The sequence below is a fragment of the Carassius carassius genome, chromosome 7, assembly GCF_963082965.1.
Source record: "Carassius carassius chromosome 7, fCarCar2.1, whole genome shotgun sequence".
In the NCBI taxonomy this organism is placed as follows: Eukaryota; Metazoa; Chordata; class Actinopteri; order Cypriniformes; family Cyprinidae; genus Carassius; species Carassius carassius.
The window spans coordinates 39,790,381-39,805,380 of NC_081761.1; the positions used below are offsets into that span (position 1 = coordinate 39,790,381).

The 15,000-nt window shown below is 46.6% G+C and overlaps 2 protein-coding genes across 5 annotated transcripts in view; both read right to left on the minus strand.

Moving 5' to 3' along the window:
• olfm2b (olfactomedin 2b) overlaps positions 1–767 on the minus strand; it is a 9,079-nt gene extending 8,312 nt beyond the window's left edge. The window contains exon 1 of one of the 2 annotated variants that reach the window (XM_059554980.1): positions 431–767. In XM_059554980.1, coding sequence (XP_059410963.1) covers positions 431–571 — 141 coding nt within the window. In that variant the 5' untranslated portion in view covers positions 572–767. The remainder of the gene's footprint in view (positions 1–430) is intronic. The other variant, XM_059554981.1, reaches the window with a different exon arrangement.
• Positions 768–961: 194 nt separating this feature from the next.
• col5a3b (collagen, type V, alpha 3b) overlaps positions 962–15,000 on the minus strand; it is a 26,103-nt gene continuing 12,064 nt past the window's right edge. For all 3 annotated transcript variants that reach the window (XM_059554945.1, XM_059554944.1, XM_059554943.1), the window contains exons 11-65: positions 14,507–14,590; positions 14,341–14,397; positions 13,895–13,948; positions 13,519–13,572; positions 13,377–13,430; positions 13,069–13,122; positions 12,923–12,976; positions 12,786–12,830; positions 12,596–12,649; positions 12,413–12,457; positions 11,671–11,724; positions 11,556–11,600; positions 11,347–11,400; positions 11,230–11,274; positions 11,089–11,142; positions 10,909–10,953; positions 10,424–10,477; positions 10,226–10,333; positions 10,060–10,113; positions 9,918–9,971; positions 9,781–9,825; positions 9,623–9,676; positions 9,405–9,449; positions 9,243–9,296; positions 9,102–9,155; positions 8,786–8,839; positions 8,550–8,657; positions 8,378–8,467; positions 8,213–8,266; positions 7,937–8,044; positions 7,746–7,853; positions 7,427–7,480; positions 7,300–7,353; positions 7,098–7,205; positions 6,920–6,973; positions 6,775–6,828; positions 6,630–6,683; positions 6,496–6,549; positions 6,274–6,381; positions 6,123–6,176; positions 5,998–6,051; positions 5,760–5,813; positions 5,600–5,653; positions 5,300–5,407; positions 4,602–4,655; positions 4,472–4,525; positions 4,287–4,394; positions 4,167–4,220; positions 4,036–4,071; positions 3,220–3,273; positions 2,860–3,130; positions 2,647–2,759; positions 2,469–2,537; positions 2,144–2,377; positions 962–1,598 (exon numbers count right to left, since the gene is read on the minus strand). In XM_059554945.1, the coding sequence (XP_059410928.1) occupies positions 1,452–1,598; positions 2,144–2,377; positions 2,469–2,537; positions 2,647–2,759; positions 2,860–3,130; positions 3,220–3,273; positions 4,036–4,071; positions 4,167–4,220; positions 4,287–4,394; positions 4,472–4,525; positions 4,602–4,655; positions 5,300–5,407; positions 5,600–5,653; positions 5,760–5,813; positions 5,998–6,051; positions 6,123–6,176; positions 6,274–6,381; positions 6,496–6,549; positions 6,630–6,683; positions 6,775–6,828; positions 6,920–6,973; positions 7,098–7,205; positions 7,300–7,353; positions 7,427–7,480; positions 7,746–7,853; positions 7,937–8,044; positions 8,213–8,266; positions 8,378–8,467; positions 8,550–8,657; positions 8,786–8,839; positions 9,102–9,155; positions 9,243–9,296; positions 9,405–9,449; positions 9,623–9,676; positions 9,781–9,825; positions 9,918–9,971; positions 10,060–10,113; positions 10,226–10,333; positions 10,424–10,477; positions 10,909–10,953; positions 11,089–11,142; positions 11,230–11,274; positions 11,347–11,400; positions 11,556–11,600; positions 11,671–11,724; positions 12,413–12,457; positions 12,596–12,649; positions 12,786–12,830; positions 12,923–12,976; positions 13,069–13,122; positions 13,377–13,430; positions 13,519–13,572; positions 13,895–13,948; positions 14,341–14,397; positions 14,507–14,590 (3,954 nt within the window). In that variant the 3' untranslated portion in view covers positions 962–1,451. The remainder of the gene's footprint in view (positions 1,599–2,143; positions 2,378–2,468; positions 2,538–2,646; positions 2,760–2,859; positions 3,131–3,219; positions 3,274–4,035; positions 4,072–4,166; positions 4,221–4,286; positions 4,395–4,471; positions 4,526–4,601; positions 4,656–5,299; positions 5,408–5,599; positions 5,654–5,759; positions 5,814–5,997; positions 6,052–6,122; positions 6,177–6,273; positions 6,382–6,495; positions 6,550–6,629; positions 6,684–6,774; positions 6,829–6,919; positions 6,974–7,097; positions 7,206–7,299; positions 7,354–7,426; positions 7,481–7,745; positions 7,854–7,936; positions 8,045–8,212; positions 8,267–8,377; positions 8,468–8,549; positions 8,658–8,785; positions 8,840–9,101; positions 9,156–9,242; positions 9,297–9,404; positions 9,450–9,622; positions 9,677–9,780; positions 9,826–9,917; positions 9,972–10,059; positions 10,114–10,225; positions 10,334–10,423; positions 10,478–10,908; positions 10,954–11,088; positions 11,143–11,229; positions 11,275–11,346; positions 11,401–11,555; positions 11,601–11,670; positions 11,725–12,412; positions 12,458–12,595; positions 12,650–12,785; positions 12,831–12,922; positions 12,977–13,068; positions 13,123–13,376; positions 13,431–13,518; positions 13,573–13,894; positions 13,949–14,340; positions 14,398–14,506; positions 14,591–15,000) is intronic.

A 15,000-nucleotide genomic window follows, 5' to 3' on the forward strand; every position in this document is an offset into this window, starting at 1 on the left:
TTTGATGTCATGCATCTCTGATTGGCTGGCTGGTGCTGAGCATGTGTTCTCTGATTGGCTGGCTGGTGCTGAGCATGTGTTCTCTGATTGGCTGGCTGGTGCTGAGCATGTGTTCTCTGATTGGCTGGCTGGTGCTGAGCATGTGCTCTCTGATTGGCTGGCTGGTGCTGAGCATGTGTTCTCTGATTGGCTGGCTGGTGCTGTGAGGTTGCTGTGGCGATGCCAGGTCCTGGCCGGTGCGAGTGGCAGGTCTCCAGTTCTCTGAGGAAGTGCCACACTGTGTGTGTGGGAGTGTTCGTGTGTGTTTGTTCCCAGTTCAGAGTTACACCGCATGTTAACAGACTGACACAAACACACATGCTCTGAATGACAGTGAAGCACAAACACACATTTGACTCACACACACACACAGAGTAATGTTTGTACGTACGCTGATGATCTTCTCGGAGGTTCCTGGACGAGCGATGTGTGGATCGAGTCCCACCAGCCCCGGCAGCGTCTGGGACATCCAGTTAGTGACCATGATCATGGTGCTCAGAACCGCACCCACCTTCAGCAGAGCAGCGCTCATGTCCAGACCCACGCTCCTTTCACAGAGGAAAGTTTGTTAAAACAACTCCGAAACCACAGGTGGATCCCAGACAAACTCAAACCCAGATCATGAATCAATCTGCTGAAGATGAGTGGAGTCCAAACGTCCTGATTCACTGCTGACCGGAACAGAGAAGAGCAGCAGACGAACGTCTCACGATACTAAACCTACAGAGAGAGAGGGAGAGAGAGAGAGAGAGAGAGAGGGAGAGAGAGAGAGGAGAGAGAGAGGGAGAGAGAGAGAGAGAGAGGGAGAGAGAGACCAGCAGGGTGGGAGAGATGGGAAGGTGTGTCTCTCAGGAAAGACACAGGAATTCCCATAAGCATTCCGGCAATGAATGATGAATCAGACTTCCTGAATGTGTGTGAATCAGTGTAAATCAGGCGTTTCTAAACCAGTTTATTAAGTAATAGTTTTATTTATAAATCTCTCCTCTCAAACAGTACTTATCAAAACCACAGTCAGAGAATCTCCATCCATATTAAACACTAAAAACATCTAAATCCCATCCTGATGTCCGCACGGATGGAGCTGCAGCGATGTCTTTTCCCAGAATCCACTGCCAGTTTGACTCATTACATCATGTAAACAAGTTAAAATACAGCCTCATGTAGCACCAAGATTACGAAACATTCATACAAACAAATACAAAAATACATTGACATCTTTCAAACAATAATACAAAATAACTGAATCTCTGTGAGGTCTGATCTCTGTAAACAGCCGAACACAAGAGCGTCTGGATGCGTGTCATCATGTCACATGATCGCCCTTCAAGCACCACTTCCTGTCCTCAGACAAACGCAAGCACCTGAAGGACTGATGTATAAATATATACACTGTCAGAGTCTGTTCTTGACTAGCCGTTGAAGCACACCTTCCCCACGCTGAAGCCAAACTTCTGTTTTGGGCTCCCGAAATCCATCACGGCCACATCCATGAGGGGCAGAGCGTCCGACTGAGGAGAGTCCACCTCCAGAACGGTGCGGTCCTGCCCCGAGCGCGACTGCACACACACAGAAACACACCACACGACACTGTGATCGACACATGACAACATGCACTGAGCTCTTCACAGGAAATGATTCAGGAATTAGTGAGTCACTCATGTGAACTGATTCATGATTCACTGAATCACTCATGTGTACTGATTCAGGATTCACTGAGTCACTCATGTGAACTAGGATTCACTGAGTCGTTCCTGTGAACTGATTCAAGATTCACAGTCACCCATGTGAACTGATTCAGAATTCACAGAGTCACTCATGTGAACTGATTCAGGATTCACCGAGTCACTCATGTGAACTGATTCAGAATTCACAGAGTTACTCATGTGAACTGATTCAGGATTCATAGAGTCACTAATGTGAACTAGGATTCACTGAGTCACTCATGTGAACTAGGATTCACTGAGTCACTCATGTGAACTAGGATTCACCGAGTCACTCATGTGAACTGATTCAGGATTCACCAAGTCACTCATGTAAACTGATTCAGGATTCACAGATTCGTTCCTGTGAACTGGAGGTATGGAGTGAGGTGAGTGTGTACCTGACAGCCGTCGTGCGTGGGCTGGATGTAATGTGCGTTCTGCTGCGTCAGCTCCTCTCCGCTGCTGCCTCTGAAGCGCAGCGCGTGTCTGTAGCTGAGGGAGGTGCTGTCGAGCCAGCCGGCCGAGTTCTGACACACGTATGTGAAGCTCTGACGAGCCGTGGCACTCAAGAGCTTCAGGAAGCCCAGCTGCACAATGTGAACAGGGTTTCCATCCGCATCCACATAAGAGAACTACACAACACAGACAGACAGAGTGTGAATGAGAGGATAAAGATACAAAACACTCACACACACACACACACACACACACACACACACACACCTGTGAGCCCTTCTTAAACTGACTGAACCAGGTTCCTGGTTTCTCTCTGCTCCATGAAGCCATCTTGACCTAGGCACAGTAAACATCATTAACACATTTCTAAACAAAATACAAATAATAAATAATAATGTAAAAGAGTGAATTCATATCCGCAGTCAGTGTGATGTGAGTCTCTCACCGTCTGTACGCTGCTGTGCGGCTGGAAACACGTTTCACCTTCTGCTGTAAAGTTGCAGAACACTTTAAACGCATCTCTATGACATCCCTGGTTGGGGTCAATCCAGTAAACTCCTGAGGTCAAAGGTCACACAGAGATCAGATTCAGAATACACAGGATGATGATGATGATGATTCCTCCAGTGTTGCAGACTGAATGTGTGTTGTGTCGTACCGTCGGGATACTCCGGGTGGCACATCCACAGCTCTTTGCAGGTGCGGGCAGGACTGTGGTAAGTGCCCAGTGGAGTCCGGAGTCCCTCCACATCCGTCCTCATGGAGGTCAGAGACGCAAACACCTCCTCCATGTCCTTCTCCTCCCCCTGAGCCTCCTCGTCCTGCATCTGTCCATCCTCCATCGCCGCTCCATCCACATCCGAATGCCTCCTCCTCTTCCCTCGGCCATCCAGCGCCGGAGGAGCTGCCATTCCCACCGCAGGAAGACCCTGGACAGAGATGAGGAGATGTTTAAGTTAATGCTCCTCCTGCCATTAGTTTAATCTGATAATGACTTCATGAGTGACTGGAGACTCACCGGGGGACCTGGGGGTCCAGCAGGACCAGGATCTCCTCTGGGTCCAATAGGGCCCTTAAATAAACCACATCATTCACACTGATCACATGACTTATTCAGTGTCTGCTGCTGTTTAAGAACTCACAGACTGATGGGTCTTAATGCACAGATCAGAACAAGTCTGTCCTGCCTGTTTACGTTCACTTTGATACGACTGGTATCTAATATCTGTGTTTACATTAACTCCTGTCCATCAGTATCTCTCTACCATGCACATGGTACTAAGCCCTCGGGTTTCTAATGGCCGTGCTATTAAAACTTCATTATTGTCAGCACGGACAACAGCTGTCATCAGTGTTTAGAAGCACCAAATCTAACTGAACAGATAAAGAAAATAATGGTAATGTTCAATTGTTATTTAATCTAGAATTCTGAAGTGAAATAAAGTAGCGCTGCAAGATACTCTTTGAATGAATAAACAAGAAAGAGAGAGAGAGAGAGAGAGAGAATGTAATAATACTGGAGCTTGCTGGTTTAATTTCTAAACAGTTGTTATCACCTCATTGCTGAGAAATATATGTATGTTTTAGGAGCAAACTATTGTATTTATAAAATTCATGGGGCAGAGGTTGAAAATCAGCTCCTGAATGTTGCTGAATTTTTTACATATAAAATTTCTGCTTAAAAAAATTATTGTTCATGTTCCTCTCTTCTAAGTCACTGTGAATAAAAGTATCTTTTAAATGCATATAGAGGAACATGTTCATGGTTACACATCTCAAGTCAAGAGTTCAGCAGGTCATTATGAATTCAAGAAATAATCAGCGTGTGTTTCACCTGGTTTCCTTTAGATCCCTTCTGTCCCATGGATCCCTGAAACACAGTGTTACAGACAGAAGCTGTGAGACCAGAACTGACTCAAACACATCCAGAAGATCACGATGGGACTGAAGTGTCACGAGACTCACAGACAGTCCTGGTAATCCCGGTGGTCCACTGAGTCCTGGAGGTCCGACTGGTCCCTGTCAGCAGAAACACGATTAGATCAGCTTCTTAATGTGTGTGTGTCTGTGTGTGTGTGTGTTCACCTCGTCTCCTTTGGCTCCCTGCAGACCCTGGTTTCCCGGCAGTCCTCGATCTCCTTTCTCTCCGAACTCACCCGGTGGCCCAATCAAACCTATCAGACCGCCGTGACCCTAACACACATAGATATGATGAAATCATGAGCATTTACTCCGTGTGTGTGTGTGTGTGTGTGTGTATGGTGATGTACCTTCTCTCCTTTCTTGCCCGGATCTCCCTTCAGTCCTGCCAGTCCAGCGGGACCCTGCACACATGTAATGAACTCATCAGTCTGACGTCATGTCAAAGATCAGAGCATGAGGAGTGTTACTGAGCCTCACCATCGGCCCCGGGGGTCCTGTTTGACCTGGGGGTCCGTTCAGACCTTGTTCTCCCTACAGCAGAGCGAGAATAAGACATTCATCTTTATTAAATCAGCATTCACAGACAAGGATCGCAGAACCGAACCTTGGGTTGGGGGGTGGTTCGCCGAACCTTTAGACATGCTACTAACAGTAAGTAACTTTGTAACTTCATGTCAACTAACAGTCTTTAAAGTATAAGTAGACTGTCTGCTTAATATCTGCTAACACTTTATTTTGATGGGACCACAACATACAACACACTGACTATGAACTTATTCTACTAACCCTAAACCTAACCTAACAGTCTACTCTGAGAGTTAGAAGACATGTAGTTACAATGTTAAGCTTACACGATGAGCGCTGCTCTCAAAGGTTTAAGAGGCATAACAGAATCATCGTCATTTAGGAATTAGATTGTATCTAAGAAGAGACCTCAGCTCCAGGCCAGCAGGGGGCATCAGTCAGTGTTTGATTCAGCTGAACACACCTTTCAAGTTTCATGCATGGATGAATTAACTATAAGACCTTAAATATGCATTTAGAAAACAGGGTGAATTTCCATTTCATTCCGACATTAAGGATATTAATGGATGATGCTGTATGTAAACTCGCTAGTCAAGGAATCTTATTCAGATGTGTCACATTGGTTTGAGCAGAGAAGAACCTGAGCTCACCGCTGGTCCAGGGATTCCTGGAAGCCCCTGAAGTCCTGCTTTCCCTGGGTTCCCCTGACCGCCCACCGGCCCCGTCTTTCCCATGATGCCTTCGTATCCTGGAGCTCCCTGAACACAGACCCAGAGGCAGCAGAATGAATTAGACAACCAACGATTAGTTCACTAGGACATCCTTTCAGATCTCATTCATGAGTTTGCTGGAACCGAGCTTTCGCTCTCCTGTGATGCTGCACTCATGTCACATTATAACTTATCCAGTGTGACAGAAAATGAATAAAGATCATCTACGAAATGTCTCACCTTGTCTCCTTTTAGCCCAGGCCGCCCCTCTTTTCCAGGAGCACCCAAGTGACCCTAAACACAAACCCGGAGAGACAAAAGCACATAGAAGCTCCACACATACACAAACACAGATGAATCATGTAGTACCCAACCAGATTCCTCACAAATACACACTCACTCTGCGTCCTGGCCTTCCTGGTGGTCCTGGTTCTCCAGAGGGTCCTGGAGGGCCCTAATCACCAGAGTAAGGAGAAGGAAAGAGTCGAGACATGATGAGAGATCATCATCTCAACCCTGCTGATGTCTCAACTATACATGCCATAAAACACTATCACTGCCCAACACAGATCCAGAGCCAGGAGCCTCGCAGAAGAACATCAGCTTACATTAATGTCATAAACACAAGAGAGACTCACAGATTTGCCTGGATCACCATTATCTCCTTTAGATCCCGGAGTCCCATCGATGCCCTGAGAGAACAGATGAGATCTTTCACCATCAGCACGTCACTTAAAGCGACATTGACAGTGAAGATACTCACGTTAACACCTGGCTCTCCAGGAGCGCCCATATCTCCAGGAAAACCAATAGGACCCTGTAGAGGGAGATAGACAGAGGATAAGTCAGCTAACACACTAGATAATCACACTGAGGTCACACACACACACACACACACACACACATATACTGACCGCATTCCCCTTCGCTCCATCTTCTCCAGATGTTCCTCTGGCTCCCGGTGAACCTGCAGCTCCAGGTGGTCCTGTGTCTCCTTTTTCACCCTGCTCACCTTTCTCGCCCTGAAAACACACACACACACACACACACACACAGAGAGAGGTGTCAAAGGTTGCTGTGGTAGTAAAGAAAGTGTTGCAGTGGAATGAAGATCAGAGAAGAGGAGATGGACTCACTGCGCTGCCAGGAACACCAACAGGTCCAGGATCACCAGACTCTCCATCTTCACCCTGTCAATCATAATCAGATATAATAGATGTGTGTGTCATCTGATCATGTGATCACCAGCAGGAACATCTGGATGATTTACCTTCTCACCAACTCCACCAGGCTGACCGCGTACTCCAGGACGGCCAGGAGGACCCTGAAACACAGATATGTTTTAGAAAATGCTTAATAAATAAATGTGACTAGTATAAACTAGTCTAGAAAATGATGGGGGTGAGTGTGTTCACCTGTCCACCAGAGGGCCCCTGAGCTCCTCTAGGCCCAAACTGACCAGGAGGACCCTGAAAACACACAAACACACACCACGCACATTGACTTTACAGAGAGATCAATAAATGTGATCATGAATGACAGATGAATGGATGAACTCACCAGTAGTCCAGAGTTCCCGCTCTCTCCTTTCTCTCCAGGAGGACCGGGCATCCCCTAAAGACACACACACACACACACACACACGTATCTGCATTATATGACGGGCCTCTGTCACACTGACATGTGCAGCTCATGATTTCTCATTGAAATAGAGAAGATATGGTTGATGATCAGGTACCTGTAGCCCCACAGGGCCCCTGGAGCCCTTGAATCCTCTGGAGCCCTCGTCTCCCTTCTGTCCGTACATTCCCTGCTGTCCTGGAGGACCAGGCTCCCCGTCCACACCCTGACACACACACACACACACACACACACACACTCAATCAAACACACACTCTCTGAACACAGCGAGAGCGTGAAGATGCTCCTCAAACACTCACCGGTGCTCCCGGCTGCCCCTCTGGCCCCTGAGTGCCGATTGGTCCTGGAGGCCCCTGAGAGCAGATTTCATTCATTGGTAACACTGTGACGTGTGAATGTGATGTGTGTTTTATTTCTGTCACTCACTGATTCTCCTTTGTCTCCTTTGCTGCCTTTCTGTCCTGGAGCGCCAGTTTCTCCCTAACACACAAACACACAGAGGAATTCAACTATCAAGCAATAAATACATTGCGTCATTTTCGTTATAAAATTGTGAGAAATGCTATTAACAGAGTGTTTCTAAGTAGTTAATATGCAGTTTCTGAGGGGATGTTAACACTTTTGTTTTCTGGGTAGTTGCCAGGGAGCTCTGTGCTGTTTTTAGTTGTTGTTTAGGACTAAAAAGTCCTTTATAGTTCACAAACATCATCATTACTAGTCACAGATGAACATATGCCCTCATCACCTTGTCTCCATCCTCTCCTGGGGGTCCTGGAGGTCCAGCGGCTCCTGGTAATCCCACGGGCCCCTGGTCGCCATCCTGTCCTGCGGGTCCAATCAGACCCTTATCTCCCTGAACACACAAACACAGTTGCACACACACTGGTCATTCACTGCTCATTCATTTCGAGCTTCACATGTGGGGGCGTGTCTTACTGGCTCTCCCTTCTCTCCCATTGGTCCAGGGCCACCAATGGTTCCAGGTCGCCCAGGCTGACCAATGGCACCAGCCAGTCCAGAGGGGCCCCGTTCTCCTGTGGGCCCCTGGGAAGAAACACATATATTTGTGACATAATATGTTAATATAATTTCGCATACATATAACATAACACTTTTCTAGGTGATAATTTCCCCTCACGACTGAAAATAAAACAATATGAGATCATATATACTGGATGTGCTTTTGTGAGATTACTGGAAGAGATTACGTACAGAAGGTCCAGGGGGCCCGATCGGCCCCACCCCTCCCTTTAATCCGACTGGCCCCTACACAAGAGAACACAGGTCAATCAGAAAGCCCAACAGAGAACATTTCACAGCTAACAGAATCACTGGCAACAATCCTAAATCGGCTGGACACAGTATTCTATAAGTTACCATGGCACCCGGTGCTCCACGACTTCCACGGAAACCTTTCAGACCCGCTGGACCGCTCTTTCCTGAAGTACCTGGACCTCCAGGGTCACCCTGATGACCAACAAACACATTATAAGTTAGGGTAAGGGTTATTTTAAAGAAGGAAGTTACAGGTGGAAAGAGTGTTTCCCACCTTTGCACCCTCCTTTCCAGCGACTCCAGGTAAACCTTGCTCTCCAGCAGGTCCTGCGGTGCCCGGGTGTCCTCTCTCTCCCATCGGTCCAGTTTCTCCTGTATTACCCTGCAACAAATTCACCAACAATCAGAACAACTGCTGTGGCCTTTATCTTAAACTAAAATAGTGCAAAAGCTTCAAAGATACTGGATCCACTCATTCAATAAGACTGATTCCTGAATCGACGAGCTCACCTGCGGCCCAACAACCCCAGCTGGTCCTGGAGGACCCGTCTTGCCTTGGAAACCCTGTCAGGAATCAAACCATCAAACACCAGCTGAACGACAGACCATCAAACACTACACAAACATAACATCACACAGGCTCAATACTCAGCTAACGGAAGCACATAAAAAACACATATTTGTATTAACATGTAATGTATGTTTTCATTAATATACTAGTGCATTACATATTTACTTCACACTAGTATTAAAGGGTTAACTCATTCAGCAATCACATCCATTGTATAGTTTGTACAAGCCTGTGTGTAGATGTTCCCAGACTCACCGGCTCCCCCCGCTGGCCTGGATGACCAGGCAGACCGTCCTTCCCAGCAGGCCCCTGCACACACGAACATGTTCAGGATTACATTACAATACGCTGACATGTGTTGTCTTATTACTTTAGGTAAAGATGAGGGTCACTCACATTGGGTCCCTTGGGGCCCACCTCACCTACACGTCCCTGAGGCCCTTGTGGACCCTGCAGTAACAGCATTAAATCACATGATCAAATTACTTGATTAGTCACATAATAGTTTGAATCTAAAAATCCTCTCTATATGTGTGTTTGTGTGTGATATTATCTTACTCTCTCTCCTGTGGGCCCTGGGGGGCCATCATGTCCTGAAGACCCCTAGAACAAAGACAGTTTGGCCCTTTACAGTTATTTCAACAATATGAACGCTGTACGTAAGAATAGAGTCATTATCGTGATGAATGGCTTCAGCACTGCTGATGTAATCCAGACACTTCAGCTCATTCATTGTTTGTTTCTGTGTGTGTTGAAGGGCTGATATGACCTCTGACCTTGTCTCCTGATTTCCCAGTGGGTCCTTTTGCACCCCTAGCTCCTCGAGCCCCCTGACAACACACACACACACACACACACACACACACACATTAATGATGTTGGATGTGACTGATGTGGGACGCTGACCATCATCAGTGTGGACAGAGACACTCACATTAGGTCCCCTCTGACCGGCGGCCCCTGCAGGACCTGGTGGACCCTGAGAAACACATTATACTCACATGAGTGCACATGTATATACTTATATTTATGACAGTTTGTCTCTTTTGAGTGATGGAATCAAGCAGTGACCTTCTTCCCCTTTTCTCCTGGAACGCCGACAGGACCTGGAAAACCATCAGCACCCTGAGGGCAAACCACCACAAGACCAGCAGTTATTCTCCTATACGACTCAAACATTCATCCATTCATCATCTGCTCGTGCTCCTCTCACCTTCAGGCCCTGACGGCCTGGGTAACCCGGCAAACCTGGAACACCCAGCTTTCCCTAACAGGACAGGAGGGATACAATCAGAAAAGATGGAGGGAAAGAAGAAGATGTGTGTGCTAAAAGGGTATTTGATCTTTTGTACTGATTATGTTGTAGTAGACTATTTCACCTTTTCTCCAGCGATGCCTGCGGGTCCAGGTTCACCCAAGGGACCACTCTGACCTTTGGGGCCCTCAGGACCGTCCTCACCGCGCATCCCTGGAGCACCCAGGTCTCCCTGACAGTTACAGATGGGGTTAACGCTATGTTTTAGTCAGTGTGTGGGTGAGTTTGTGTTTCATTAGTGTGTGTGTCTGCATGTTATTACAATGTCTCCTTTAGCTCCCATTTCTCCTTTGGCTCCTGGGAAACCATCTTCACCCTGAACACAACACACACATACATGATAACCAATCAGCGCCATGAAAGGCATGAGTACTTGATTCACATGCTTCAGAAACCTCTGAACAACACAGCTAACCACATCTAGACATGTGATGATGTCTCAAAATCTGGAAATGTAATATATGAAGATGTGCTGAAGTCTGGAGATGTTATGACATCTGGACCTGTGATGATTCTTGCTGATGAGACGATCACACAATATTTGAGATATCAGAAGATGTGCTGGTGTCTAGGCATGTTACACTATCTGACGCTATCTGCAGATGCACTGATGTTAGGGTTCCATGATGTCTGGAGATGTGATATCTGAAGATCTAATGGTGTCTGAGGATGTTATGATATCTGGACATGTGGTCATCACTGGAGATATGGTGATGTTTAGACTGATCTTGGTTGAGAAGATCTCACCTTCTCTCCTTTACTGCCCTTCAGTCCTCTCAGCCCATCAGCACCCTAAAACACAGACACACACAGTCAATAAAACACACACACACACACACACACACACTAGAGTGTGACAGAAGAGAGAGACACACACACACACACACACACGCACACACTAGAGTGTGACAGAAGAGAGATCAGTACTTTGACTCCTCTGGGTCCAGGATATCCCACGGGCCCCTGAACACCTGCTGTACCCTACCGGAAGCACACACAATAACAATCAGTGACGTGAACACAAGGACACTAATAAGATGACACCACACACTCGTTTGAGCATCTCACCGGCAGGCCTTTCTCTCCGGGTGACCCCTCTCGTCCTGGATGACCCTGTGTGTAGTGGCATCATGAGGATCAGCAGGGGGCAGCACAGATCAACAACTGCATGTGTTCAACACTCACCGGTGGGCCGTCGACACCAGGTAACCCCTTCATCCCCTTCTTCCCCTGAGGACCCTGAGCCAGAGAAAGACACCTGTTAAAGTCTGCTCCACCAGGAGATCTTTCAGACCAGGAACTGTGTGGACAGGGTTCTTCTAGCATATTTTCTCCAAACCCTGCTCACAGAAGTCAGTATTAGCTCATCATTTCTAGTAACGGAGAGAGCGCACCTTTTCTCCTGGTAACCCGACTGCTCCCTGAGGTCCAGGAAAACCCTGCAGAACAGAAGAAAGTGTGTCAGAAGTGTGTGTGTGAGAGAGAGACTATTTCTGTGAGAGTGTGTACCTGGAATCCTGGGTTCCCCTGCTGTCCTGGAGCTCCAGGTTCTCCAGGTGGACCCTGTGTGAAGACGAGAAGAGTGTGTGATGATGACCTGCGGCTCCAGGGTCTTTCAAAGGGTCATGAACTACCTTCGTTTTTTTTATTTTGTACTGTTCTATGAGTTCCACTCATAATGTTATCAGGAATTTTAAACATAGAAGTAATAGTCTATTTTCTGTCCTGTTTTTAACCCCCTCATCAGAAGGCTCTGTTTGAATAGATGTGGAGGATTGTAGACTCAGAAGTAAACACACACTGCTGTGATTGGCTAACAGTTGTGTATGATTGACAGAGTACGTTCCTCACAGATGGACGCTGCTGTGATTTAAACAGTAGCACAGCATCGCCTTTTAGTTTTCTAAAACTTTCTGAAAATCCTGTGAAATTGTGCCTTGTTTGTAAACCAGTATGCAGTAAAATGAAGGACTGAGTTCTTATTAACGTGGCCTGGATCTTTATTAAAAATAAAATGTATCTATTCTTTCCTAACGCTGGGCTCAGAAGGATGGCAGTGCAAACACTTTTCCGTAGCTTGGCACTGAAAAGCATCTTGCAGTTCTCAGTGACCTCTGACATATATAGCAATTGTAAGTCGCTTTGGATAAAAGCGTCAGCTAAATGGATAAATGTAAATGTAAAAGATCAAGGGAATTTTAGTTTCTCAGTTCATGACCCCTTTTAAACGTCTCAGATCAGCAGTACTCACCATGTTTCCTTTTGAACCCTGAACTCCATCAACCCCACGAATACCCTGGCAAACACACATACACACACACACACACGATCCATATGACACTTTGATATGACCTGTAGTCTGAGGAAGTCAGTTGTATCATATGAACACAATAATGAGACCCAAACACACAGAATGAGGAGTTTATCCACTCACCTGCTGTCCTGGAGGACCAGGAAGACCCCTCTGACCCGTCAGCCCTGCTAGACCCTAACACACACACACACACACACACACATCACTGAGGAATATCTGTTTACACACTATCAGTCCCTGACACACACGTCAGTGGATCAATGAAGAGCACTACGTCACAGTACGAGTGACTAGAGGAGTGAACACATACAGGCTCTCCTGGCTGACCCCTGGGCCCCGGCTGACCATCTGAACCCTGGGAAACACACAGACATTCACTCTGAACCTGATCAAAGACAGACAGACTGACAGAAGTTACTGAAGAATAGGGAAGAAATGTTCACTGACCTTTTCTCCAGGGCCTCCTGGAGGACCGACTGGCCCCTTCTTCCCTTGATCTCCCTGCACACACACACACACACACACACACAGATGAATGTTTCTGGTCTGAGGTTCACACTGAGGTTAATGAGTGTTAATGGAGAGTGTGTTACCCGGTGACCCTTGTTTCCAGGCAGACCCGGTAACCCATCAAACCCTCTGTCACCCTGAAAACAGCACACACAGAGACAGAAATCCCCTTCAGCAGAGAAACATTCTACGACTGCATGAAGGAGATATCAATCAATACACACAGCAGACCCATGAGATTATATTGTGTATCCTCTCAGCTCATGTCCTGTTGTGCTGATGGAGGTTCAGTGTGAGGGACAGCGTGTGATTGGTCAGATCCTCGTGTTCATGATGTTTGATCCGTCAAACTGAGATCAGACTCAGTTCAAGAGCCAACAGTATAACTTACTTTAGTTCCAGTCTCTCCTGGTTCACCTCTGGCTCCGTCGATCCCAGCGCGACCCTGGACACACACACACACACACAGGTGTGTTTCAGGTGTTCACATGATGGTGATCTGATGGTGTTTGCTGTGTTAAGATGAAACTCACCCTCTTTCCTGGTTTACCATTCAATCCCGGAGCCCCCGGCAGCCCACGAGGACCCTAAAGACACATGATAACAATCAGAAATGTGTCTTGAGCAGTAAATCATCATATTATTCTGATTTCTGAAGATCATGTGACACTGGAGACTGGAGGAATGATGCTGAAAATACAGCGGAGCATCACAGAAATACATTACACCTTAACACAGATTCACACAGAAAAGTTATTTACATTGTAATCATATTTTTACTGTAATTGTGATCAAATAAATGCTGCTTTGGTGACTTCTCTCAAAGCATTAAGCATCTGAATTCTTCCACACTTCTGACTGGAGGTGTATGTGTATTTGAGGTGATCAGGTGAGCGTCTGGTCTCGTACCGGAGGTCCTGTGAAGCCATGATCACCCTTCAGACCGCGCGGGCCCGGAGATCCCTGACAAACACACACACAAACTCCTTCAGAAGCAGTAAAACACATCAAACTGAACTCTCAGTCTGCTGCAGATGAAGGTCCAGCTAAATGATGAAGCGTGAAGACATGCAGCTCTTCCTCCAGAGTCTGACTGAAGAACACACACACACACACACACACACAGGAGAGCACACACTCACTCGTCTGGATGGAGTCAGTCCATAGACTTCTGCTGTTTTCACACACAGCCAGTTATACATACTATAACTATAACTCTAACACTAAACCTTCTGCAGTTTTACAATGTTTTGTCAGGTTTATGTCACTTTTAGGTACAAAAATGTCCCCAAACTACACACACACACACACACACACAGTGAAATACTAACACATGTTGACTGAAACACACTCACCAGAGGTCCTGGGCGTCCCGTGAGTCCTAAGGGTCCCGGCGGGCCTTTCAGAGAGAGCTGAGACACAAACATCAGCACTGGAGTGATGCACACCTCATGTGTTGTCATGTAAATCCTGATGTTATGCCTCTAGAAGCATCTTCAGACAGAGAGAGTAGAGTCTGACCTTAGTGTGCTGCAGGATGGCTTGAGCTTGAGCTTCTTGAGCCGATATGACAGGACCGTGACGAGCGTCCCCGCCGGACTGAAACTAACACACACATGCACACATGCACACACACACATGCACACACACACACACACACACACACACCCAAACACACACACACACACACACACACACACACACACACACATGCACACACACACACACACACACACACACACACACACACACACACACACACACACACACATGCACACACACACACACACACACACACACCCAAACACACACACACACACACACACAGATTCAGTACTGGTTCATTTAACTACTTCAAACATCAGTCATTGGCTTCCATGTGTTCATCAAAATGCAATCAATAATCATATACAAGTGTTCAAAAGTGTGGGGTCAATTAAATTTATTCAAGTCTCTTTTCTTCTCAAGTCAGCATTCATTTGATCAAAAGTGCAGTAAAAAAATCAGAAATATTA